The sequence below is a fragment of the Camellia sinensis genome, chromosome 4 (genome assembly GCF_055761805.1).
Source record: "Camellia sinensis isolate YWXY chromosome 4, ASM5576180v1, whole genome shotgun sequence".
In the NCBI taxonomy this organism is placed as follows: domain Eukaryota; kingdom Viridiplantae; phylum Streptophyta; class Magnoliopsida; order Ericales; family Theaceae; genus Camellia; species Camellia sinensis.
Window position 1 is genome coordinate 195,721,896 of NC_138964.1, and position 26,084 is coordinate 195,747,979.

The 26,084-nt window shown below is 37.9% G+C and overlaps 2 protein-coding genes across 6 annotated transcripts; both read left to right on the top strand.

The window, feature by feature from the left end:
• Nucleotides 1-6,573: 6,573 nt before the first annotated feature.
• Nucleotides 6,574-9,882, top strand: LOC114264729 (uncharacterized). Of its 2 annotated transcripts, XM_028205428.2 has the most exons (3): nt 6,585-6,788; nt 8,694-9,066; nt 9,168-9,882. In XM_028205428.2, the coding sequence occupies exons 2-3, from the start codon at nt 8,695-8,697 to the stop codon at nt 9,567-9,569; spliced, it is 774 nt and encodes a 257-aa protein (XP_028061229.2). In that variant the 5' UTR covers nt 6,585-6,788; nt 8,694; the 3' UTR covers nt 9,570-9,882. The 2 variants fall into 2 exon arrangements, with proteins under 2 accessions (XP_028061228.2, XP_028061229.2); XM_028205427.2 differs by having other exon boundaries at nt 6,574-9,066.
• A 195-nt stretch (nt 9,883-10,077) lies between these two features.
• LOC114264730 (uncharacterized) lies at nt 10,078-22,319 on the top strand. 4 transcript variants are annotated; one of them, XR_014328187.1, is made up of 4 exons: nt 10,078-10,179; nt 20,722-21,275; nt 21,381-21,607; nt 21,719-22,319. XR_014328187.1 is itself a non-coding variant. In XM_082867270.1 (3 exons), the coding sequence occupies exons 1-3, from the start codon at nt 10,167-10,169 to the stop codon at nt 21,381-21,383; spliced, it is 570 nt and encodes a 189-aa protein (XP_082723396.1). In that variant the 5' UTR covers nt 10,078-10,166; the 3' UTR covers nt 21,384-22,319. The 4 variants fall into 4 exon arrangements, 2 of the variants coding, with proteins under 2 accessions (XP_082723396.1, XP_082723395.1); XR_014328186.1 differs by having other exon boundaries at nt 21,384-21,607; XM_082867270.1 differs by having other exon boundaries at nt 21,381-22,319.
• Nucleotides 22,320-26,084: the final 3,765 nt, after the last annotated feature.

Here is a 26,084-nt window from a genome sequence, read left to right on the forward strand (position 1 = left end):
ACCATATTGTTCACAGAAATTTCCTAATTCATACTTAGCTCTATGTTTATCTTTATTAGCTTTTTGAGTAAGTTTAAGGTCAATACACATTTTTAAACCTTCTTTTTGGATAGTACTAATTATATCTCCATACGTGAGATTATCATATTCAATAATACCAGTGGGTTGACTAAGAACATCTCTAATTTTATGGGCAAATAAGCTAGGTAATCCATTAATAAATTTTTCTTTCCAAAATGATTTAGTACAGTCTTCGCGTAACATGACACGAGAGGTAAATACATCTTTATACCATCTAAAATCACTTAAGGTTGGACAGTTAAGATTACTTAATTGATCATGGATCCGAGAATAAATATTTGTTGGGGTACCAATAAAATGTCGAACTATCGTATAGATTAATTGATTAATTCCATCAGGGTGACAACATCCAATAGATTCATCAAAAAGAGGGAGTCCATTTTCATTAGTTTGATTGGCATAAATAACAGAGTCACGGTCTGTTTCAGTGAGGTATTTTTCCCACCAAGATTTAAGCATACCAGTAAAACCAGAGGTAAGTAAGGAAACAATTTCAGGTTGAGTGTATTGGGGATAATTACTGAGATAACTATTGGCGACCATAGATAAATGATTTAATTTTTGAAGGATTTGATCTTCACTGAGACCATCAATATTCCATTCGTATAATCTTTTAGCAGAAACAGAAAATTGATTACTAATATTTGTGTCTTCAAATTGGAGGTCGACAGGAGTAGGTTTAGAGTACCAGTTTTTGGTAGTTTGAGGATTAACTTTGGGATAGTGAATTTTATTAAGAGTAGTAGGTTGAAATTGTTGAGCTAATTGATTTAGTTCATTATCAGTAGTGTCAGTTTCAGATTGATCAGATATAGTATTAGTAATAGGTTGTTGATTTAAAACAGTAAGACCTTTATCTTTAGATGTAGAAGTATCATTAGGAGTTAATTTGGTAAATAATTGTTCAATAGCTTTGACAGTAGATTGGTCAGTAGTAACTAGACTATTTCGTTTAGAACGATGACTAGGCAGATTAAGTAATGGTGGATCTAAAGTTTTAGCTGATTTGGCAGATTGGTCATCGAAATTAGTTTCCAATTTATCTAATTGTTTACCAATTGTTTTGAGACATTGATTAGTATAATTGTTTTGTTCAATAACTTTTTTGATTTCAGGATCAGTACCTGGTAGTTTAAAAGGAGAGGCTGGAACTTCAGAACCTTGGTGTTCAATAATTATATTTTCTAATGGAGGATGATTAGAACTAACAGAAGTATTTGGAGAAGTTTTCCATTTATGTTTGGTGATTGTATTAACCTTTTTGTAATATTGATCCATATAATCAAAGAAAGATAATTCAAAACTATATTGAACCATAAAATTATACCATTCTCTAGTGATTCTGGATTGTTGGACAGAATTATATTTAGCACTGTAAGCTTGTCGTTTAGTTTTATTTTCTTTGGATCGGAATTCAATAAGTAATTTATTTAAATCAGGAGTAAAATCTTTTTTGATTGTCATTAACTGGGGATTGACAGGTGGTATTAATCCTTCGAAATCAGTTTGAGTTGGGGAATTATTTGAAGCTATTTCTTCTTCAGGGAAATGTGAGGTAGTAGTATAAACAGGTTTACTAATTTGGGAAGTGGTAGAATTATCAATTCCTTTTAATTTATTTGTTGAAGTTGGATTAGTTGGACCAAGATGGATTTGACTGTTTTTCCTAAATAGAGGAGTGTTAAATATTTCATCCTCAGTTGATATTTTAGAAGGGATACTAGATGTACTATGTCTAGAAGATTGACTTCGATTGAATTTAATATTAACGGATCCATCATTGTTTTGCTGGATATGTTGAATGTCTTGGATTGAAGATTGTTGTTGATTATGTTTGTAATTTTCATTGACAGTGACCCATTGATCCGGTAAATTAATATCTTTCCATTCAATCATGTGAGGAATATTAATGTTTGATTCATTAGTACTACTGCTTTGGATTAATAAAGTTTTATCTTTAGGACTTTTATGTAGAGCATGAACATTTAAATTAGTTTGCATACATTTATAATGAACACGATAAATTAAAGCAATATTATGAGAAGAATCTAACATTTCAGTATATTCACCATGTAATTGAATGTTCAGTGTTAATGCTTTGAGAATATGTGGATCTCTTAAACTTAGTGTAAAATCAGGAAAACAATTAAAATGTACGGGACCTTTATTAAGACCAGTTTCCATCATTCCCATTAAACTAGCATTGTAATTAAGAAAACGAGCATCTCTTAAACAGAGTAAAACAGAAGTATTTTGTCCTATCATTGTTAATGGATTGACACCAATTTGTATTAAACCAATATGTATAAAATTGTAACCGCGATCTAAATGTCGTTTGATTAATTTTTTATCAAATAACTGACAGGTTTCTCTTGGTTTTTCTAAAGCATAAACTTGTTCAATAGTTTTAACATGGAGAGTAACTTTAAAAACATCCTGTATAAAAGAAGTTTTATAAATCTCTTTAATAGGTAGTTTTGGAATATTCCATCCAGAATTAATTTGATCATTTTGTATTTCAACATCTTCTTCATTAATTATGATGCCTGGATTAGGTATGGAAGGCAAGGCAGTTGACCTAGAACTGACTGATGAGTTACTTCTAAATAATCGATTCATTGTTCTGTATTAATTAACCAGTTTTACAGATATCTTAATACATACCCTATTCTTGTCAATTTTACCACATACCTAGTGTACATACATACCCTATCTTTAAATCCCAAAGTCTGACTCTGCCTAAAACGAAGGACTTACTGAAGACTGGGAAGAAGTGGGTGACTTAAACTAGGTGGATAGAACAGACTGATCTTGTGGGTGATTTGAACTGAAAACAGGATTAATTAAGCAAACAAGGAAGGCGATTGAGCAGAAGTAGCTAAACAGTTAGAAACAGGATACAACATCACTTGGCTCTGATACCATCAAGGCGGAAGCAGTACATACAGAGATGGATTAGTTGGGAAGCAGTATATATATATATATATATATTGATGGTATCAGAGCCAAGTGATGTTGTATCCTGTTTCTAACTGTTTAGCTACTTCTGCTTAATCGCCTTCCTTGTTTGCTTAATTAATCCTGTTTTCAGTTCATCTTAATCACCCACAAGATCAGTCTGTTCTATCCACCTAGTTTAAGTCACCCACTTCTTCCCAGTCTTCAGTAAGTCCTTCGTTTTAGGCAGAGTCAGACTTTGGGATTTAAAGATAGGGTATGTATGTACACTAGGTATGTGGTAAAATTGACAAGAATAGGGTATGTATTAAGATATCTGTAAAACTGGTTAATTAATACAGAACAATGAATCGATTATTTAGAAGTAACTCATCAGTCAGTTCTAGGTCAACTGCCTTGCCTTCCATACCTAATCCAGGCATCATAATTAATGAAGAAGATGTTGAAATACAAAATGATCAAATTAATTCTGGATGGAATATTCCAAAACTACCTATTAAAGAGATTTATAAAACTTCTTTTATACAGGATGTTTTTAAAGTTACTCTCCATGTTAAAACTATTGAACAAGTTTATGCTTTAGAAAAACCAAGAGAAACCTGTCAGTTATTTGATAAAAAATTAATCAAACGACATTTAGATCGCGGTTACAATTTTATACATATTGGTTTAATACAAATTGGTGTCAATCCATTAACAATGATAGGACAAAATACTTCTGTTTTACTCTGTTTAAGAGATGCTCGTTTTCTTAATTACAATGCTAGTTTAATGGGAATGATGGAAACTGGTCTTAATAAAGGTCCCGTACATTTTAATTGTTTTCCTGATTTTACACTAAGTTTAAGAGATCCACATATTCTCAAAGCATTAACACTGAACATTCAATTACATGGTGAATATACTGAAATGTTAGATTCTTCTCATAATATTGCTTTAATTTATCGTGTTCATTATAAATGTATGCAAACTAATTTAAATGTTCATGCTCTACATAAAAGTCCTAAAGATAAAACTTTATTAATCCAAAGCAGTAGTACTAATGAATCAAACATTAATATTCCTCACATGATTGAATGGAAAGATATTAATTTACCGGATCAATGGGTCACTGTCAATGAAAATTACAAACATAATCAACAACAATCTTCAATCCAAGACATTCAACATATCCAGCAAAACAATGATGGATCCGTTAATATTAAATTCAATCGAAGTCAATCTTCTAGACATAGTACATCTAGTATCCCTTCTGAAATATCAACTGAGGATGAAATATTTAACACTCCTCTATTTAGGAAAAACAGTCAAATCCATCTTGGTCCAACTAATCCAACTTCAACAAATAAATTAAAAGGAATTGATAATTCTACCACTTCCCAAATTAGTAAACCTGTTTATACTACTACCTCACATTTCCCTGAAGAAGAAATAGCTTCAAATAATTCCCCAACTCAAACTGATTTCGAAGGATTAATACCACCTGTCAATCCCCAGTTAATGACAATCAAAAAAGATTTTACTCCTGATTTAAATAAATTACTTATTGAATTCCGATCCAAAGAAAATAAAACTAAACGACAAGCTTACAGTGCTAAATATAATTCTGTCCAACAATCCAGAATCACTAGAGAATGGTATAATTTTATGGTTCAATATAGTTTTGAATTATCTTTCTTTGATTATATGGATCAATATTACAAAAAGGTTAATACAATCACCAAACATAAATGGAAAACTTCTCCAAATACTTCTGTTAGTTCTAATCATCCTCCATTAGAAAATATAATTATTGAACACCAAGGTTCTGAAGTTCCAGCCTCTCCTTTTAAACTACCAGGTACTGATCCTGAAATCAAAAAAGTTATTGAACAAAACAATTATACTAATCAATGTCTCAAAACAATTGGTAAACAATTAGATAAATTGGAAACTAATTTCGATGACCAATCTGCCAAATCAGCTAAAACTTTAGATCCACCATTACTTAATCTGCCTAGTCATCGTTCTAAACGAAATAGTCTAGTTACTACTGACCAATCTACTGTCAAAGCTATTGAACAATTATTTACCAAATTAACTCCTAATGATACTTCTACATCTAAAGATAAAGGTCTTACTGTTTTAAATCAACAACCTATTACTAATACTATATCTGATCAATCTGAAACTGACACTACTGATAATGAACTAAATCAATTAGCTCAACAATTTCAACCTACTACTCTTAATAAAATTCACTATCCCAAAGTTAATCCTCAAACTACCAAAAACTGGTACTCTAAACCTACTCCTGTCGACCTCCAATTTGAAGACACAAATATTAGTAATCAATTTTCTGTTTCTGCTAAAAGATTATACGAATGGAATATTGATGGTCTCAGTGAAGATCAAATCCTTCAAAAATTAAATCATTTATCTATGGTCGCCAATAGTTATCTCAGTAATTATCCCCAATACACTCAATCTGAAATTGTTTCCTTACTTACCTCTGGTTTTACTGGTATGCTTAAATCTTGGTGGGAAAAATACCTCACTGAAACAGACCGTGACTCTGTTATTTATGCCAATCAAACTGATGAAAATGGACTCCCTCTTTTTGATGAATCTATTGGATGTTGTCACCCTGATGGAATTAATCAATTAATCTATACGATAGTTCGACATTTTATTGGTACCCCAACAAATATTTATTCTCGGATCCATGATCAATTAAGTAATCTTAACTGTCCAACCTTAAGTGATTTTAGATGGTATAAAGATGTATTTACCTCTCGTGTCATGTTACGCGAAGACTGTACTAAATCATTTTGGAAAGAAAAATTTATTAATGGATTACCTAGCTTATTTGCCCATAAAATTAGAGATGTTCTTAGTCAACCCATATATATATATATATATATATATATTTCTTTGTTCATGAAATAATTTTAATCTATTATGGCAAATCTCGGTTTTTGACTTCCACCTTCATTGTATTAAGATATCTAAAAAATTAGAGATTAATTAATAAAAAATGAAATCATATTTCAACGCAAGGCATGCAAATTATTATTTTTTAATCAAAGAAGAATGCGCCAAGTTTTTTCGTATAAGATTTTAATAAGGAGCTAATGTTATAAATAAATAAATTTCACACTTTTTTTTAAAAAAAATATAAAGATAGTATTATATAAATAAATACATATAAACTTCATTGCATTGTGTTTAATAATAAAAAAATTGAATATTTTATTGTAATGTCTGTTTTGAATGGTAACGTCAGGGATATAAAGGCCCTGTTTGGTAAAACTTTTAAGCAGTTTATTTCAGCTTTTAACTTAATTTAAGATAAAAACATGTGTTTGGCTTAGCTTATTTTACCAATTTATAGCTTAAATAAAGCTAATTTTCAACTTATTTTCCAAGTGGGTCAGGGGATGCTTAAGTTTATAGCTTAAGCGCGCAGCTATATAGTGGGTGCTAAAATGACTTAAATGTCCCTCCTAATCTCCATTATTTACGAAAATGCCACTATATATACCCGTCTGATTGCCCTAACTCTCGCCTCTCACACTCTTCTCTCCTATTCTCCTCTCCTCTAGCAACTGAAAAGAAGCTCGACCAACACCCACGAAAACAGTGGTCGACCTCTTTGATCATAGCAGATCGAGCTTGTAAAGCCTTCGTCTACCACTCCAGAAAGAGTCGTCCCCCTATTTTTTCGTTCATCTACACCGAAAAGATAAGATTTCATGACTATGATACATGTATGGACTCAATTAGGGTTTTGTTCTTCATTATGTGAAATGGTGTCTTCTCTCTCTTCTTCACTCTGTGATTAGGGTTGAAAACCCCTTTTTGACTGCGATCTGTTATTAGTTGAGGTGCTTTGACTGCGATCTGTCTCAATATTCTGTTTGTGCGTTGAAGAGGATTTAGTGAATGAACATGTTGATATTCATCAATTTGTTTGAATTCTGTTTCCAGATTCTTGTTATGATATAAGTTATGAATTAATCAGGTTGAATATGATGTTCGATTTTTCAACTGCCTGGCAATTTGAATCATTTGGTCTTTTCATTGAGACATTGAGTGCCCTAATATTAATTTTTTGATATTTTCTCTTGAGCATAAAATAGCTCTTAATTTGTGGAATTAGTTTTGTAATTTTAATGATTTATGTAACCTGATAGCACACAAATGAATGGAAAATGTAAGCAAAAAAGTTACCTGTTGGTTCATGGACTTGGAAGATGATTTCTCTACTCATTCTTTTTAAATGAATTTCAGCTTATTGAATAATTTTACCTTTCCACATTATAATCACGCTTCTGTGCATATCTAAATACATAGAATAACTTTAAATTGTTGAGCCATTTTGATTGTTAACTTCGAGCAGTGTTCTTGGTGAAACTGTGAATAAGCAGGATCTATTCTATCCAAAACAAGCATGATCTAATAATTATTTTATATGTAATAATTACTTTTTGTAGAGCATGAAACATGTGAGTTATGCACTTCTGTTTTTTTTTTTTCATATGAAAATGAGACAAGAAGTTAAGAGTTGCTAGCAAAATCATGTCTACAAAAACATGTGTTGTTAATTATAAGAAAATATTAGTATATATTAGTATAGCCAACACATGTGTTGTTAATTAACAAAAGGGAATGTTATGTTCTGTTCTACAAAAACAAAATATTAGTATCTAACAAACATAAAATAAAAGAAAAAAGGTTAATGCTAAACTCTTATTCTAGATTGTGTTAAACTCTTTTGTTTTGTAAAACTAATTGAGTAATATTTTTTAGCAATTTTTTTTTTTTTTTTCTTATGAATTTTTGAAAAAGAAAAAGTTATCTATAAAAACTGACAAGTTAAAAAATTACTAAAAATTGAAAAAAGAGTAAATAATAGTTGATTTCAATTAATAGTTGAATGAAAATGAGTTTTTTTGGAGGTTCTCCTCTTTTTCCTAAGGAGAATAGGGAAGAAAAAGTTTTGTAGAGCACATTGGTAAACCTTGAAAAACCAATTGAAAATCTTGTATGGTTGAATTGAATCTTTTAACTTTATTAGTTCATAAATCTTTTGACTTTATTAGTTAATGTTCCTAATTAATGGAGAGGCATGTCATCCTCTAGTAACTATTATTCTAGTGGTGAGAGCTTCAACTTGAGGTATGAGCCTTTGAAATGTGATTGTGGGCTAAGAGCTGCCATAAGGGTTACCGAGTCTGACAAGCCATCTAAAGGGAGACTGTATTTCAATTGTAAGAAGAGAAATTGTCAATTTTGGAGGTGGTGTACCCCAAAATTTATTACGATGGTAGAGAGGCTGAGGAACGAGAGAATGATTTATCAAAATCAACATATGGAGACTGTAGGACTAAAAGTGAAGAACCAAATGCTTGAGCAATCCAATGCTTTCATGAAGCAACTTGTTGTGGGTCTGGTCACGATTTGTATTGTTATGTCAGTTGCATTACTCTTTAAATGATGATAGGTGCCATTTAGAGATACCCGATGTTTTTGTGCTAAGTAGTTTACCATGAACTATTGTACCCAATGAAAGTTGACATAGTTTCCATGTATGGTTATTTTGTACTAATCTAGTTATTATAATGCAAGTACTAATGAATGAGTTTGTTTTAAATTTTTTTTTTCTTTCATAGAATGAGTACCCAAGAGGAAACACAACCTGAAAATAGGAAGAACAAGGGAAAATCAAGTCAAGTACCATCCGTTAAAGCTCATTCGGATGCAAAATCAAATGAAATTTTTATTAAGATTTGTGTTGAGAAAGTGAAGGTTGGACATAGACCTGGTACACACTTAGATAAGGTCAGGTGGGAAAATGTGATAACTAAGTTTAAAAGTATGACTGGAAAATCATACCAACGAATACAAATGAAAAATTATTGGGATGTGTTGAAAAAAGATTGGCTTTTATGGAATAATCTGTTAAGGGGTAAGACAGGTTTTGGCCGTGATCCATTAACTGGAGCTATATCTGCATATGATGAGTGGTGGACTTTGAAATTGGAGGTACGTGAATTGCTTAATGTACATATTTTGTTTGTTTTTAGTTTAAATACACCAAATTTTGTTACTTGAAATTGTTACATTTTCCTTTGTAATTGTTGCAGAGGTATCCTGATGCTGCTAAATTCTGGCGTATTCCGTTGCAATTCGCTGAAGACTTAGACATACTATTCTCAGATGCAGCTGCTACAGGAGAATGGGCATACACTCCTAGCTCAGGGGTAATGCCTCAGACTGATGAGACGCCGGAGGAATTTCATACCCCATATGATGCTGAATTTCATGATGATGCTGATTTGGTGGTGGTTCGTCCTTCCGAGTTAAACAAAAAAGGGTCATCAAACACTGATGGTTCATCAACCAAGAGCAAGACAAAGAAGAAATTTACTGGTGCAGCTCTACTGAACAAGACACTTGATTGTATAGTCAATGTGGTTGAATCATCTTCAGCAACTTCAACACAAACCTCATTAAGATATCCTTCAATTGCAGAATGTTTGGCGTAGTTGGAAAGCATCCCTGGTGTGTCCCTAGATGATGAGCTGTATGTATGGGCTACCAGATTGTTCTTACGAGACAAGCGTCGTGAGTGCTTTATGAGTCTTCCAACAGATGAAGTTCGGTTGAGGTTTCTAAAGTTAGAGATTGAGATAGAGAAGACCACCACAAGTTATCGCGGCTAATTGTTTTTGAGATGGACTGTTGCGTTGAACTCATTATTTTTTTTCTTTTATTAATATTTTTGTTGGACTTTGATGGATATTATTGACTATGTTGGACTTTTATTATTAATATTTGACTATGTTGGACTTTGATTAATATTGAAAAATGTTGGACTTTTATTATTAATATATGGGTAGATGGCATTTTCATAGTTGAATGGTAGGTGAATGGTTGACTGGTTGAATGTTAGTTCAATGGTTGAAATGTTAGTTGAATAGTTGAATGGTTGGTTTGAATTTTGAATATGAATGGTAGGTGAATGGTAAAGATTTTTATATATATGTAGATATTTTCCAGGTGGTGTTATTATGGTGTTTTCAGCTGAGCTAAATTTGGAGGTCATTCTAGTTTGAATTTCAATCTTTTACTACTGTATTGCTATGTTCATTGAAGGTAAAATTTCAGGAAGTTCAATTTGCTTGCTATTTGAAATGATCATTTGTATTACATAAAAGATGGTTTTGACTTTTTTCTGAACCAGTCTTTCAATTAGCTTTTCCTTCTTGTGAACCAGTCTTTCTAATTCACTTTGTAGCTATGTTATGTATTTTAGTACATGTGGTACTGTGGAAGTGGAAAGTATTACATATTACATATTTTGGTACATGTGGCCTACTTCATTAAGGGATGGAATGGCTTTGTGCACAGGTCTGTCTGCAATTTTCCATATGTGCTTGGTATTGAGCAACTTTTTAGTTGGTTAAACACATTTTTAATATCTCAAACATGTGTTTAGGCTTAGTTCTCCACTTATGTGGTACTCTGACTTTTTCCAGGGAGGTAGACCAAGGGTTTATTTTCCTTCTTTTTTTTTTTTTTGGAATGGGGGGGAGAGAGAGAGAGAGAAAAATTATACTCATATAAGATTTGTTAAAAATAAATCGAGTAGTTAGCATTATTTGCAATCTGAATTATTTGTGAAAATTTGACGGTTTTTTTAGCTGTCACGTATTCATGCTATCAATAACCGAGCTAGATATGTTGTCTTGCAAGGGATTTCCTTTTTGATTGATTCTATAGATGGGATCAAAACAATTTTTGAATAAGGTTACTTGATTTTTTTTTTTTTAAATGATGATAGAGAATTGATATACATTCTAACATGATTGTATACTTTTTATATTTATCTAGGGAATTGCTTTGTAATTTATGCTTTGATATCATTAATTTTAAAAACAAAATGCCAAAATTACCCTTCCATCCCTTAAATGTAATTAATTAACCCAAATTTACCCTAAGAAAATTAAACAAGGTCTGTTTGGTTGTGTGAAGTGGCCTACTTCATTAATAGCTCTATTTTGTATTAACAACTTTAAAATCTGTAAGTGTAAATGAAAACGGGCGTGGCAGACGAGACAACGGAGAAGACCCAGACAAAAGATGGTTGAGAATCCGCACTGCCATAACAACGGTGTTCAAAAAACCAATATATCAGATTCTGAGCGAAATAAGAGATGAGCCTTTTGTCAAGTGGCCAGCCAAGCTAGGGGAAGCTCAGAAAGACTACGACGACAGATCACGGTGCACCTTCCACAAAGAAAAGGGGCACCGAACTGAGAATTGCACACCGTTAAGACAACACTTGGAAGAGTTGGTGGCAGCAGGCCACTTGGACAAATCTATTGAAGGAGGAACGCAACCAGCCCTCCAAGATCATAATAACCATCCCAACGGAATGCCAATCGATGCACCGCCTCAAGGTACTATCAATGTCATACATGGAGTTTTTTAACCTGAGCGCGTATGCGAGCTCAGAGGGTCAATCAAAAAGGCTGAGCACTTTAGAGAAGTGCTAGGTGCCCAACCTACCACCAAGAAAGGGAAGACAGAGGCAACAAACGTCATGTCTTTTTCGGATAAAGACCTGGATCGAATATACTGTCCTCACAATGATGCTCTGGTTGTCACTCTCCGAGTCAAAGATTTTGACGTCAAGCGGATTCTGATCGACCAGGGTAGTTCATGTGAGATCATGTGCTACGAAACATTCAAACAGTTGAAGCTGCAAGACAAAGACTTGGCGCCTGCAGTTTCTCCCCTAATTGGATTCAACTCCATGCCAGAATGGCCCGTCGGCAAAATAATTCTTCCGGTCAGAGCAGGAAGCGTAACAAAACAAGTGGAGTTCTGGGTATTGAAGGTCCCCTCCACTTACAACATCATCTTGGGCAGAACATGGCTGCATGCCATGCGTTCGGTAGCGTCATCATACCATCAGGTAATGCGGTTTCCCAACGACACCGGTATAATTGAAGAAGTCTATGGAGATCAGATCATGTCAAAGCAATGTTTCGCCACGGTGAATGGCAGCCGCGCTGCCAAAGGATATGTTCATTCGGTGGAAGAACCAAAAAGTAATGAACTATTCGCGGACGTCGGTAAAGAGGCTGATCAGAAAGCGGTGGAGGACTTGGTGGAGGTTAAAATAGATGAGAAGAACCCGGATAAGTTCTTCTTGCTTGGCTCATCGTTGTCCAGCGCTGAGAGATTAGAGGTCTTGGAATTCTTGACCTCTAACATCGAAGTGTTTGCCTGGACGCCCTACGACATGCCAGGCATTGATCCAAACTTCATCAGTCACCAACTCAATGTCCACCCATCCGCCAGACCAGTCATACAACGCACACGCAGATCGACACTCCACCACGCCGAAATAGTGGCAGAAGAAGTAGGCAACCTGCTGGAGGTAGGAGCAATTAGAGAAGTACACTACCCAAGATGGATCTCCAACACAGTCGTAGTGCCAAAAAAGAATGGTAAATGGCGTGTCTGCGTCGACTACAAAACGATCAACAAGGCCTGCCCAAAAGATAGCTTTCCTCTACCAAGGATAGATCAACTGGTGGACCTAACAGCAGGGCATAACCGACTTAGCTTTCTGGATGCATACAGAGGCTACCACCAGATCGCCATGCATGAACCAGACCAGGAGGTCACATCCTTCACAACACCAAGGGGATTATATTGCTACAAGGTCATGCCCTTTGGCCTAAAGAACGCAGGGGCGACATTCCAACGGATGGTCACCAAGATGTTCGAACCATTGTTAGGCAGAACAATGGAGGCTTACATCGACGACATGGTGGTCAAAAGTAAGGATGAGAATGACCATCTTAAAGACCTAGGCGAGATGTTCCAGATCTTGAAGAAACACAAATTGCGCCTCAATACGTCCAAATGCGCATTCGGAGTTGGATCTGGCAAATTCTTGGGCTTCCTTGTGACCAACCGGGGTATAGAAGCAGACCCTTCTCAGATTAAAGCAATCCAGGAGTTGGAGAGACCAAACTCAGTCAAAGAAGTGCAGCATCTCACTGGTATGGCGGCTGCGCTCAACCGGTTCATAAGCAGGTCATCAGACAGACTACGACCATTCTTCCAAGCTTTAAAAGCCAAGTTTGAGTGGGATGAAGAATGCGACCAAGCTCTGGAAAGCTTGAAGGAGTACATGTCTTCCCCACCACTACTTGTTACTCCAGTACCTGGTGAAGAACTCTTTGTGTACCTGGCAGTCTCTCAGCACGCAGTTAGCGCAGTGTTGGTTCGTGCAGAAGGAATACAACACTTGCCCATCTTTTATGTCAGCAAGACATTGTTGGGAGCCGAAACAAGGTACTTGCCCTTAGAGAAACTAGCATTAGCATTAATGATGGCATCCAGAAAATTGGCACACTACTTTCATGCCCACACCATAGTCGTCCTCACAGCTTTTCCACTAAAAGCTCTGTTTGAAAGGGCGAACTTTTCTGGGCGAATCTTAAAGTGGGCAGTAGAGTTGGGACAATTCGACATCAAGTTCCAACCCAAGACCGCAATAAAAGCCCAATCTTTGGCAGACTTCGTCGCAGAGTTTACTCCTGGAAGTCATCATATCTGCCCAGTCGACCTAACTGACACAACCGAACTAGGAACGGAAGTTGACGTCGGAATAGCGCAACCCCTAGTAGAGGGTAGTCAATCAAGCACCAAGGTAGACCATACTAAGGACAACAAGGAAGAGACAAACAAAGGCTCACCAACAGTTCAATCAGAGGATGAAGGGCAGACAGTAAACATGGACCTTGAAGAAAACACCATCCTTGACCCCACAACATCATCTGACCCCTCCACTTGCTGGAAGTTATTCGTTGGAGAGATGTGGAAGCTCTTTGTGGATGGAGCATCCAACCGGCATGGTGCAGGACTTGGCATAGTCCTCATCTCCCCAGACGGCCTAGTTATAGAGCAAGCAATCAACCTTGGCTTCCCAGCATCCAACAATGAAGCGGAGTATGAGGCGCTTCTCGCAGGACTCAAGTCAGCACACTACATAAAGGCCATCGAACTAATGGTTTACAGCGACTCACAACTGGTGGTAAACCAAATTTCTGGCGATTACGAAGCAAAGGATGACAGAATGGCCAAATACCAAGAGCTGGTCAGAACAGAGATCAAAAAGTTCAATGTAGCAAGGATAGAACAAATTGGCAGGGAGGAAAACAGCAGAGCAGACGAACTAGCAGGCTTTACCTCGATGGCAGATGTATCTACCCCTCATCCATTACTCATCGACTACCTACCAAGACCAAGCATAGAAGACCCCGAAGCAGAAGAGGTATGTTGCGCAGAACTAGGCCCCTCTTGGATGGATCCCATCATCCTGTTCCGAAAAGACGGCATCCTACCAGAAGAGAAAAAAGAGGCCAACAGAATAAGGGCAAAGTCGCAGCGATTTTGGCTATCTCCATCTTTGGCATTATACAAGAAGTCATTCTCAGGGCCTTACCTAAAGTGCGTTCATCCCAGCAAAGTAGAAGCATTCTTGTTCGAAATACACGAAGGAGTATGCGGAAGCCATCAAGGGGGAAGGTCGCTAGCTTACAGGGCCATTTCACAAGGTTATTGGTGGCCATACATGCAGGCAGACTCAGAGAAATATGTGAAGAAGTGTGAAAAATGCCAGAAATTCGCACATCAAATACATCAACCAGCCAGAGAACTCCTACCATTGACTAGCCCATGGCCTTTCGCAATGTGGGGTTTGGACATCGTAGGACCACTCCCAACAGCACCCGGCGGCAGGAAGTTCTTTCTCGCGGCAACAGACTACTTCACAAAGTGGGTTGAAGCAGAAGCATTGGCATCAATCAAGGAAAAAGATGTAAAGAAGTTCGTCTGGCAAAACATCATCACTCGATTTGGCATACCAAAGGCCCTAATCTCAAACAATGGCACTCAATTCGACGGCAGAATCTTCAGAAGCCTTTGTGAAGAGTACAAGATAGAGTTCTACAATTCTACACCAGCATATCCTCAAGCGAATGGCCAAGCAGAAGCATCAAATAAAGTCGTCTTGGATGGACTAAAGAAAAGACTAGAGAAGGCAAAAGGCAAGTGGGCAGACGAACTTCCTCATGTTTTATGGGCATACCGCACCACACCTCGGCGATCGACAGGAGAAACACCATTCTCCTTAGCTTACGGAATGGAAGCAGTAATCCCACTAGAAGTTGGCCTCCCCACAATTCGAAGCGAAAATTTTGATCCAGACTTAAATGGAGAAGCCATAGCTTTAGAACTCGACCTCGCAGAAGAAAGAAGAGAAAGAGCACTGGTTCACATCGCCGCATACCAACGAGAGTTAATCAGAAAATACAACAAAAAGGTGCATCCAAGACAATTCAAGATCGGCGATTGGGTACTGCGCAAAGTAATGGGAAACACTTTGATCCCAGGAGATGGAAAGTTAGGGCCAAACTGGGAAGGTCCTTACAAGGTGGTTGGGTTAGCAGGCAAAGGGGCATACCACCTAGAAAACAAGGATGGCAAGGCAATCCCTAGGCCATGGAATACGGCCAATCTCAAGTTATTTTACTTTTAGCTTTTCTTTTTCAAACATATGTAATTTTTTCTTCCTTCAATAAAACAAGCAATTCTTTTCAGCACAAGTTGTTCTTTGTAAAAGTTAGCCTTAGTAAAGATTAGGTATATTGCAAGCATTCTATTCTAAGTTGGCTGGATGAAACCAACACCCTTCCTAAGCCCAGGATAAGGATCCAGGCTGCAGGACGTTTGGTCGGAATAACCAAACATTGTTCTAAGTTAGCGGGAAAAACTAAATTAGAGGTTGGCTGGATTAAACCAACACCCTTCCTAAGCCCAGGATAAGGATCCAGGCTGCAGGACGTTTTGGTCGGAATAACCAAACATTGTTCTAAGATAGCTGGAAAAACTTACTTAGAGGTTGGCTGGATTAAACCAACACCCTTCCTAAGCCCAGGATAAGGATCCAGGCTGCAGGACGTTTTGGTCGGAATAACCAAACATTATTCTAAGTTAGCTGGAAAAACTAACTTAGAGGTTGGCTGGAATAAACCAACTCTTGTTACTCTTCAGCCGAAGTAAGGGAATGGCTGAAGAGTGGTTGGCGGAATAAACCAACATTTGTTACTCTTCAGCCGAAGTAAGGGAATGGCTGAAGAATGGTTGGCTGGAATAAACCAACTCTTGTTACTCTTCAGCCGAAGTAAGGGAATGGCTGAAGAGTGGTTGGCGGAATAAACCAACACTTGTTACTCTTCAGCCGAAGTAAGGGTATGGCTGAAAAAGTGGTTGGCTGAATTAACCACTGTGTACTCCTCAGCCGAAATAATTATTTCGGCTAAGGAGTGGTTGGCTGGTAAGCATAGTTTAACCACTTAAAACCAAAACAGCAGTTGGAATAATAGAAGGCATCACAAAGTGCAAACATACAAATCAAAACCGGAATAACAGTCAAACAAAATTTTTCATTCATTGAAAAGCCATTACAAAGAAGGGGCACAGTTCGGCTACAAAGACAAAAGGCAACAAAAAGAGAAAAAATACAGAGTCAAGAGAAGAGATCTTCGATTTCGGCGTCAAAGGCAGCATCAGCATCAACATGAAGACCGGTTTCAGGCGGAAGCTCGGTGTCGGTAACAAGGGTTATTTCGGTCGGAACCACGGTCTCACCAGGCTGATCAACAGCTAAGTCTTCCACCATAGGTTCCGATCGAACTGACCGATCCACATCAACAACCGGAGCATCGTCAGAAGCAGAATCTTTATCTGAGTCTGAGCCCTCAAGAAACTGTTGCTGCATGACATTTGCATACTCCGCAAGGGATTTCGGTATAAAGTAGGCTGGAGGGTCGAAAACCTCGGTTTGAGGATCATGATCGAGCTTCTCAACGGCTCCCCTCCAGCCGCACTTAAAGAAAAGCTCCTTGGCGGCCTCACATTGTTTGACATAAACATCTTCTGCCTTCTGGAAGCCTCTCTTTTCGGCCTCTTTGGCGCTCTCCTTCGCCTGGGTTATTTCGGCGTCTTTTTTCTTTTCAAGTTTTAACAGCTCGCGCAGGTACTTGTCTTTCAAAACAATGGCAGTCTTTTGTTTTTCGGCTTCGGCCGAACTAACCATTCCGGTAAGTTGGCCGACCTCACCCCGTAGTTTGGCCATTTCCTTTCTGGCCTCCTCCAGCTCGGCCGCTTTCGCCTCGGCCTCTGCCGCTGCTTGCCTAGTTACTTTCCTAAGCTCCAGTACTTTCCTATGGGTGATTTGGTTTTTCTGAAGGGCCTGACAAAGCAAAGATTTCCCTTTAAACCGAAGTAGAAGTTGAAAAAATAAAGTAGACAGCAAGACGACCGAAGTTGCTTACCAGAATCATGGATTTTGCCGTTGACCGGATGGCCTTTAGTTCGGTATTCAGTTGTTTTTGGTGATGCTCCATGTCTTTGGGGAGGCACACACACTTGGCCAGATTGAGGGCCAACAAGTGGTCTTTTTCGGCAACAACCGAATCTGTATCTCGGATGTCTCGATCGTTGAAGGTAAGTTTTGGGGCCCAGCTGCCGGTAGTTCAGTCAGAGGGTACCAGTTGGGGGCTCGGTGGCATACTCGGCGGAAGTATGGGTTCTGCTTCATCAACCAAAATTTGTTGGGTCTCAGCAGTCCGGGCGCGCTTGGTTCGGCGAGAAGAGGACGGCTGTTGAGAAGGGAGGGCCACAACAGCAGGTTGCGATTGGCTGGGTGGTGTTACTTCGGGCCTAGTTGTTTCGGTCAGAAGGGCCCTGACTCTGCTTTTCTTTGCCATCTCTTCTTCTGCAGTTAATGGAACAAGTCGTATTTCGGGCAGGGTTGGGTCCGGTTCAGGTGCGTCTTTGAGAAGGAAATCGGTCACTCGGGCTTTTCGGCGACCGCTATATCTGTAGGTCGGCTCAAAGTTTAGAAGCCTAGCCCAACTCCTTTCTTCAACACGTAATGCGGCTCGGAGTGTGTTCAAACTTGGGTAGCTGTAATAGAAGGCAAGATGAGCTAGGTCTGCAAAAAGGATACAACTGTTAGATCGGTTATAACATCTAAAACCGAAGTACAAGAAAAAAATAATAAAATCGAAGTAAACTCTACCAGGTTTTCCTTTCTTCCAGTTAATACTTCGGCCTGGGATTTGGGCTTGCTGATCTTCAAAATTGCCCGATACCCAAAAAAAGTCATCATCATTGACGTCCTTATCCGGCGTGTCTTGTATTATCTTTTCTCTACGGCGGCGTATCCTAAGATAGTAAACCCAGCCATCTTCTTTGGAACCTATGGAATACTGGTGGAAGATTTCGGCTAAACCGAGGTTCAGGCCTGCTTGGCGGTTTAGCTCGGCTATACCCATTATTATCCGGTATGTATTAGTGGATAGCTGGGTTGGGCATAGTCTGGTTTGCCTAAGAAATTCACAAATTAAAGGCTGGACTGGGAACCTTAGTCCGGTCTCTATTATTGAAAGCAAGGTAAAGGGCACAAAGCCTGCCTCACCCCAGGGTATGATATCCTTCTTGGCTAGGGTAAGGTGTACATCGTCTGGAATGCCATGATCCCTTCGGAATTCGGCCATGCCACCAGGGGTCTCTACCAAATACCTATACTTACCCATTTGTGGTATAAATTATTAATAAGTTAGTTCGGTCGGAAGATTGGACTCAAGTAGCTCGGTTGAGCACAAGAAGGAATGCCTGGGCAACCTAAGTCTACAAAGTAGAAAACAAAGGGGTTAAGCACAGATCATAGGACCGTGCTACAAATTAGAAACAAGATAAAAACGCCCTATTTCGGCTTTAAGGGCAGGTGATATCTCGGTTTGGCAAAAGGTTCGGTAAGCTCGGTTTGAGCAAGTTGCTTATTAGACCGGTTCGCCATCTAGGGGCGGCTTTCTTAGTTCGGTCTAAAAACTAAGAGAGCTGGCTTAGCCCCAAGGCCTAAATCGGTTGAACTATGTGTTTTGTTACTTCGGTTGAGCCTCTAGGGGCAGCTTTCGGAGTTTGATATAGAAACCGAGAAAGCTGGCTTAGCCCCAAAGGCTTAGCTCGGTTAATGACTGAGGTTCCTAGTTTATTGAATTCATACTTCGTTCGGTGATCTTATTTCGGCTAAGTTGAATCGGAAATTTATTTTTCAAAGCTGCTGTCATCTTACAAGTTCTAGTTCGGTTAATTGTCTAAGGTGATCTACCGCTGTAGCACAAAAACAGTATCCTAGTTCGGTTGGGGCAAGATTTTGGATCAGAGACTAATTTTCTACAACATAGTCCATACGCGCATGGGTTCTATTGATTTTCTCATGAGAGTACAGAAGCAAAAACTAAAATGTGCGAACATGTTTCGTAAAAACGTAGAAAGCAGTAAGAAGAAAAGCAAAAACAAGTTTTTAGGGACTTACCAGAGGAAGAAGAAAGCTGAAGAGAGGAGAAACAGCACCAGCAAAGAACACCAAGCTCAGGGATCTCAGGGGTTGGAGAAGCAGAGGCACAAAGAGAAGAAGATGAACAGAAAAGGTAAATGAACTCAGGAAATAGAGAGAATGTTTTGTGAAGACGACGAGAGAAAAAGGGCGGGACTATTCAAAAATTTCGTGGTACGAGGGCGGCGTGACAGCTGCCCCCAGCCTATCAGAGCCCGCCACGTGGCATTGGAAAGGGAAGCGTTACAGTCGTGATTGAAGAGACGTTTTGACCGGATAAAGCAAAGCTCGGAGTAAAATTAGCTCAGCTGGATACACTAAAGGGTTTTTGGCTCGGCTGGAAAGGCTTGTAGAACTTCAGCTCGGTTGGAGGACTTGTAATTTCAATCATGCTGTGCAGATGAAATTAAGGGGCAATTGAGAGGGTAATTTTTGGGAAAAATTGGGCCAAGCTGTGAGTTGGGCTCTGTGGCCCAAAGTGTGAAGGACTCGGTAAAAGGCCGTAATGTTATTTCGGCCCAGTAGAGGTATAGTTACTCCGGCCCAGTAGAGGTATAATTATTTCGGTTCAAGAAGATGTATAGCTACTCCGGTCCGGTCGTGATGTCTCCTGAATAGGTCGGTCTGGCGGTACCTTTGAGTTAGACCAACCTAGGAGTCATACCGGTCGCAATTTGTTAAGTCTGGTCCAACCGTGCCATGGGTTGACAGGAGAGAGCCGAGGTAAGGAGGAGTAAAAGCAGAACCGAACTAAGGTATTTCGGCCTGCTTTGTGGCTCAGCATAGCCGGCTTTACTTCGGTCAAAAATGATAGTTCGGCCATGTTGAAAACCATCCCACTTGGTTTAAGCAGTGGGGGGTAAAAGGATAAGCATTATCCTTAGGAGTATGAATCGTAGGAGGACTCTGCATGGAGGAATACAAGTCCAACTAGGATTGTGCCACTCGAAACCTATAAAAGCTCACAAACATCACCTTGGAGGAGGTAACACAATTTTTTTCTGAGAACATAGAGCCTTGTCTATTTGTCAAGTTTTCTGACTTAGGCATCGGAGAGGTTTCCGGCACACACCCGCCGGCTAGCTCACGTTTGTGCTTTCAGGTGAGAAAGCGACGTCGTACGGAGGAGCGTGGACTTGGTCAACAGGATTATACGAGAAGGCGTATTTCTTTCCCGTACAATAGTAACTAAGCCTTTAAATGGGTAGGTATTTTAGAGATGAGTAACAGTGATAACGAATGGAATGATGATCACCATGATGAAAATACTGAAGATGAAGGCAGCACATTGGAAACCCAACAACATAATAACATACTTTTAGCTACGGCGGCAACAGTTGCAGTGACATATGCGACAAATTATTTGATGAAAGAACCATGTAGGACATCTAGTTTAACAGGAGGGAAGTGGATGGTAGAATTACAAGAAGGGAATCGGACAAGAATATTTGAAAATTTTCGAATTGAAAGAGAGGTATTTTATCAATTGTACGATTTGTTACATACAAAGTATGGCCTTGAAACTGGACGAAGAGTCTCGGTTCAGGAGCAGGTTGCAATATTTTTGTATATTGTTGGCGGTGACATTCGAAACATAAATGCCCAAGAAAGATTTCAACATTCCAGGGAGACTATTTCAAAATACTTCAAGAATGTGTTAAAAGCTGTTACAATGATGTCTATTGATTGGGTAAGGCCTCAACCAAGAAATGGTGTGCATCCATATATTCGAAGGAAACGCAAATATTATCCTCATTTCAAGGTAAAAAAATAATTACAAGTGGAACTTCGGTGTTACATATAATAATGTTGATCAGATATTTCTAATAATCTGTGACTAAAAATAATTTTACGAACTATTTTGTAGTAGGATTGTATTGGAGCAATTGATGGAACACACATCAAAGCATATTTATCTCCAGATAAGCAACCTCGTTTAATAGGGGTATGCAACTCAAAACATAATGGCCGCATGTGACTTTGATATGTGTTTCACCTTTTGCTTATCAGGATGGGAAGGAAGTGCACACAATACTCAGATCTTCTTGGATACAATTAGGAATCCTAGTTATAATTTTCCAAAACCACAATGAGGTAACTGTTTTATATTTCATTGCTATAGTAGATGCACCACACTTACATCTCCATATTTATTTTTACATTTATAATTGCTTACTTTAATTTCATTTTACAATTTTAAAATAGATGAATTTTACTTGGTGGATGCTGGGTATCCAAACATGAAAGGATATCTTGCACCTTACAAAGGAGAGAGATATCATCTAGCTCAATTTGAACATGGTCAACTTCCTCAAAATGCACAAGAAAAATTCAACCAAGCACATTCATCACTTAGAAGTGTAATAGAAAGAACGTTTGAGGTTTGGAAAGCAAGATGGTCGATGATAAAGGATATCCCACCAAACTACAGTTGGGCGACCCAAGTCAAACTTATTTGTGCAACAATGACAATTCATAATTTCATCTGACGAAGTGAGTTCCGCACTATTGCATTTGACTCTTATGATAGATTCGTGGATTATGTGCCTAATGAAGAGGAAGGATCTTCGTCTCAACAAGCATGCCATGGAATGATGTTGACTGTGATGACAACGAGATGGAAGTGAGGAGACATAATATTTGTATGTCAATTTGCCAACGAAATTAGGAGATCTTTAAATATGTAGGAAGTTTTATTTTTATTACTTTAATAGTAATTTATTGTATTTTTATTGCAATAACATTTTTTTGTTTTCGTCTTAACTCAATATTATTACAAAAAAAATTAAAAAAATTAAAAAATAAATTTGAGGTAATGAAATGTACCAAATTAGGTACTAATTAATCAACTTCCATTAATGAAATAACTTTTTCAAAATTTAATGAGAAGAAAATGACTAAATTACAAATTTTCTGTTCATAAAGTCAAAAATGACAATTACACAGCAAAAAGCTATTTTACAGCTTATTTACCAAATACTACTCTGCTTCTTAAATCTATAATCTCATAGCTACACTAAACAGGTTACCAGCTTATACTCGCAGTTATAAGCTATAATCTGTTAAGGTATAATCTATAATCATTTTCTCACAACTCTACTAAACAGGGCCAAAGTGATTCCTGCAAGAGGTATTAAAGGCACTCAATTTTCATTAGTGTCATTGATAATCTTGATGTAGTTTCCATTTTTAACATAGTAATTAAAAAACCAATAATTATCAAACTTCACACTTCAAAAAAAAAAAAATAACAAATATTAGGATTGTTGCAAAGTTGTTTGCTAGTTTCTTGCATTGTAAAGTTTATGATTTTAAAAATAAATAAATTAATTAAAAAAAAGAGAAACAAAGAGAAACTAGAAGCATTCATTTTCAATTTCATAATATTAATTTTTTTTTAGTCTAATTTAATTGTTTTTACCTCATATAAAAGTAGTACTAAAAACTTGAGCTAGATTTAACTAAATTGTATTTCAGGAATATAAGGAAAAGATAAAACAAGTAAAAAATTAATAACACGTTTTAGTAATTTCAAAACATTTTTATTGACCTTAATTTTTTTTTGCTATTTTTAAAATAATTTTTACACAAATTTTAATGTTAAAATAATTCTCCTTAAGCATTGGTTACCATTTTTTTTTCCTCTCGCAACTGCAGATTATCTCTCCATCCCCTATCAACAAAAGTCCCAAATTTTAAATTTTTTCTTTTATGCCCTCGTTGTCTTTATGTATGATGATACTAGAGGGATCGAGTATGTCTCGTGCCTTCCTTAATTTTCAATTAATCTAAGTTTCTTTTCTACAACCAAAATAAAAAATAATCTGAAATTGTATAATGATTTTAGAGCGATCAAGTATGCCTCGTATCTTTCTTAATTTTCAGTTAATCTAAATTCCTTTTCCACAATCAAAAATAATAATAATCTAAAATTGCTGTAATTCTAGAGCTCTTAAACAATATCTCCTGTATCCAAAAAAGGTAAAACCTTTTTTTTTTTTTTGGTTGTATTATTGGCTATTAACCCATTGCAACCTAGGGGTGACAGAGCTTAGCATGTAATAAATATTGAATGAGCCAATTAATTTTCGAATAGGCCTATTCATTGAAAAGTCTTTCATCTCTGTGTTTTCACATAGAAAAATAATTGTAAATAAAGAAATGTCAAAGAGGTTTTTGCTTCTCTAACAAATCATCATACAGAAAGGCTGATGTATGAAGAATACATAGGAAAAACACTACGAATTGATGATTAATTGCCCGAAATGTTAGAACCAATAGTTCATTATCTATTTTGTAGTTCTTTCTAGTGTTGCACTTCATTAATTCTAATTAATACACATAGTTTGTGAGTATTTATAATTTGCACTATCACGGTGAGTTTAACGTCACTTTACCCTAAAGAGGTTCTGTTGGAAAATTGGTTTATATAAGGCTTATTTTGGATGAATTTTGAGCTCAAAATTGAGTGAGCCCCAAATGTCTTTTGGGTGGGTCCGAAGAGGTGAAGTGTTCCTTGCCGCGTGGCAAGTCACACGGTGAAGATGGTTCGTCAAAACCGTTTACAAATGAATGGGAACATGACGTCGTTTTCGGGTTCGTAGAATGAACATTTAAGTTTTAAATGTGGGTTTCCTTGTGAAGCTTGTCCCACATTGAAACTTTAAGAGAGTTTTGTTGAGTATATCAACTCTAGCCTGCAACACTTGGGTTGGGCCCCAAGGGGCATCCCAAGTTTGTAGAAGAGAGGAGTTATCGACAAAGTGAACCTTAGCCCAAACTACCACGCGCGCCGCCGTCTGTCCGTCCAGGTGCGGGGGTCGAGTCGGTTCTAATATTAATTTTTTAGACAAAAATTTATTTGAATTTTTTCCAATTTAAATTCAAATTTTTGTTTCTTAAAGTTGTTCTTTTTCCAAAACTGTTCCAACAATTTTGATACAAACTGTTTCAACAGTATTTAAACTATTCCAGTAACGGCTAATTTTTTCAAACTGTGTGAAAAAGTTGTTCCAAGAAGCAACGGACAAATTCGGTTTTATAGCTGCTTTGAATCTGTTTGAATTTCAAACAGTATCTGTTGACACTTGTTTGCACCTGTTCAGTCCAAACAGCACCTGTTCGGGCTGTGAATTTTGCCTATAAATACAGCCATAATTCCAGCAGTCTAGGCATCTGAAAATCAGTCTGCAACTTTCATATTGCTGTCCAGAATTTTCTGCTTTGCATTTTAATCTTCATTCTAATTTTAGAGATAGAATAAAGAGAGTATAAGAACCCAAGGTTCTAGTTCGCCGTACAAATTTGTGTGGAGTGCTACTATAAGTTTGTGAAGATCACTGTATCCTGGGAGATAGACGCCACTCAACCGTAAGCACCGTAGCGGGGCGAATCTGTCTTAAGGATAGAGTGTTACACACTCGACTTGGTCTTTTATTTTTAATTCGGTTCGATAAATAAATTCGGTACGTTATTTATTTATTTTGTTTGATTTAGTTTCTGTGGGGATATATTTTCTAAGTGCCAACACGTGGCCAAGGTGACGCCGACGTGTCAGTCGAGGTGCCACGTATCCTGGTCATGACGCCGAGGTGATCTCAGCTAGACTGAGGTTATCTTCGAAGATATCGAAATCCGAGATAAGCGGATAAGGGACAAGAGTCCTAAAATAGGAAAGAAACTCAGCTTGGATAAGGATAAAAGCTCTTAAGAGTTTATCTTTATCTATAAGAGAATTCGGGATAAGCACTGAGCTAAAGTTCACTAGAGTAAGGTTTCTATTGGGACAAGGATTGAGTTAGCTATAAAAGAGAGGCACCCCCGATGGGTCTAAGGTACGCAATTTATATTCTGAACAGTGAGTTTAGCACTATCAATTATCTTTGAGAGATATACTGACCTGATCGTCGGAGTGCCCCCGGGTGGACGAACCACCGCCGGAGTCTTCTCTTTCTGTTGCAGGTTAGTCAGGTGCCATCTATTCTGCCAGTGCTCTCCAGTTGAATACTGAGTTTGGCAGTGTGGTCGGAAATTCACTCACACAATTTGGCACCGTTTGTGGGAAAGAAAAGAGAATAGATGGCTAGTGACGGACAGAAGGATAAGGTTGGGGACGAAATCCTTGTTGGGAGTGGTAAATACGTTGACCTAAACGTGGAGGAAGATGGTCGCAATGAGGAGACTCAGAACCAAAATCACGGCAAGAAAGACATTGGCCAGGATGGCGACGTGCCAAAGAAGCCAGATCGAAGCGGGTACTACAACGAGAACGACCTCCAGATATAGAAGGATAGATGCCTGCGGAGGGACGAAGAGGTGAAAGAGATGGCAAACAAATTGGCAGACCTGCAATCGGTCGTCAATTTTATGATGCAAAACAACGTCATGCAACCACCGTTCCCGCTGCACGACACACCGATTCCAGCGGCCAATGCCTAGAAGGGGGGGAGAAATCAATCCCAGTAGCCCCCCAATACACCGGGAGCGGAAAACACTCTCACCGGCCTTCAAGGGAGGTCGAAAGAGGAGAGTCGAGGAGAGAAGAGTCACGAAGGACACATCGCACCAAGGA

Coding starts and splice junctions, on each gene's coding strand:
- LOC114264729 (XM_028205427.2), top strand. CDS start 8,695: ATGAGTACCCAAGAGGAAACACAACCTGAAAATAGGAAGAACAAGGGA. Junction 9,067..9,167: donor GGTGGACTTTGAAATTGGAG/GTACGTGAATTG, acceptor TAATTGTTGCAG/AGGTATCCTGATGCTGCTAA.
- LOC114264730 (XM_082867269.1), top strand. Junction 21,276..21,383: donor AATATTATCCTCATTTCAAG/GTAAAAAAATAA, acceptor ATTTTGTAGTAG/GATTGTATTGGAGCAATTGA.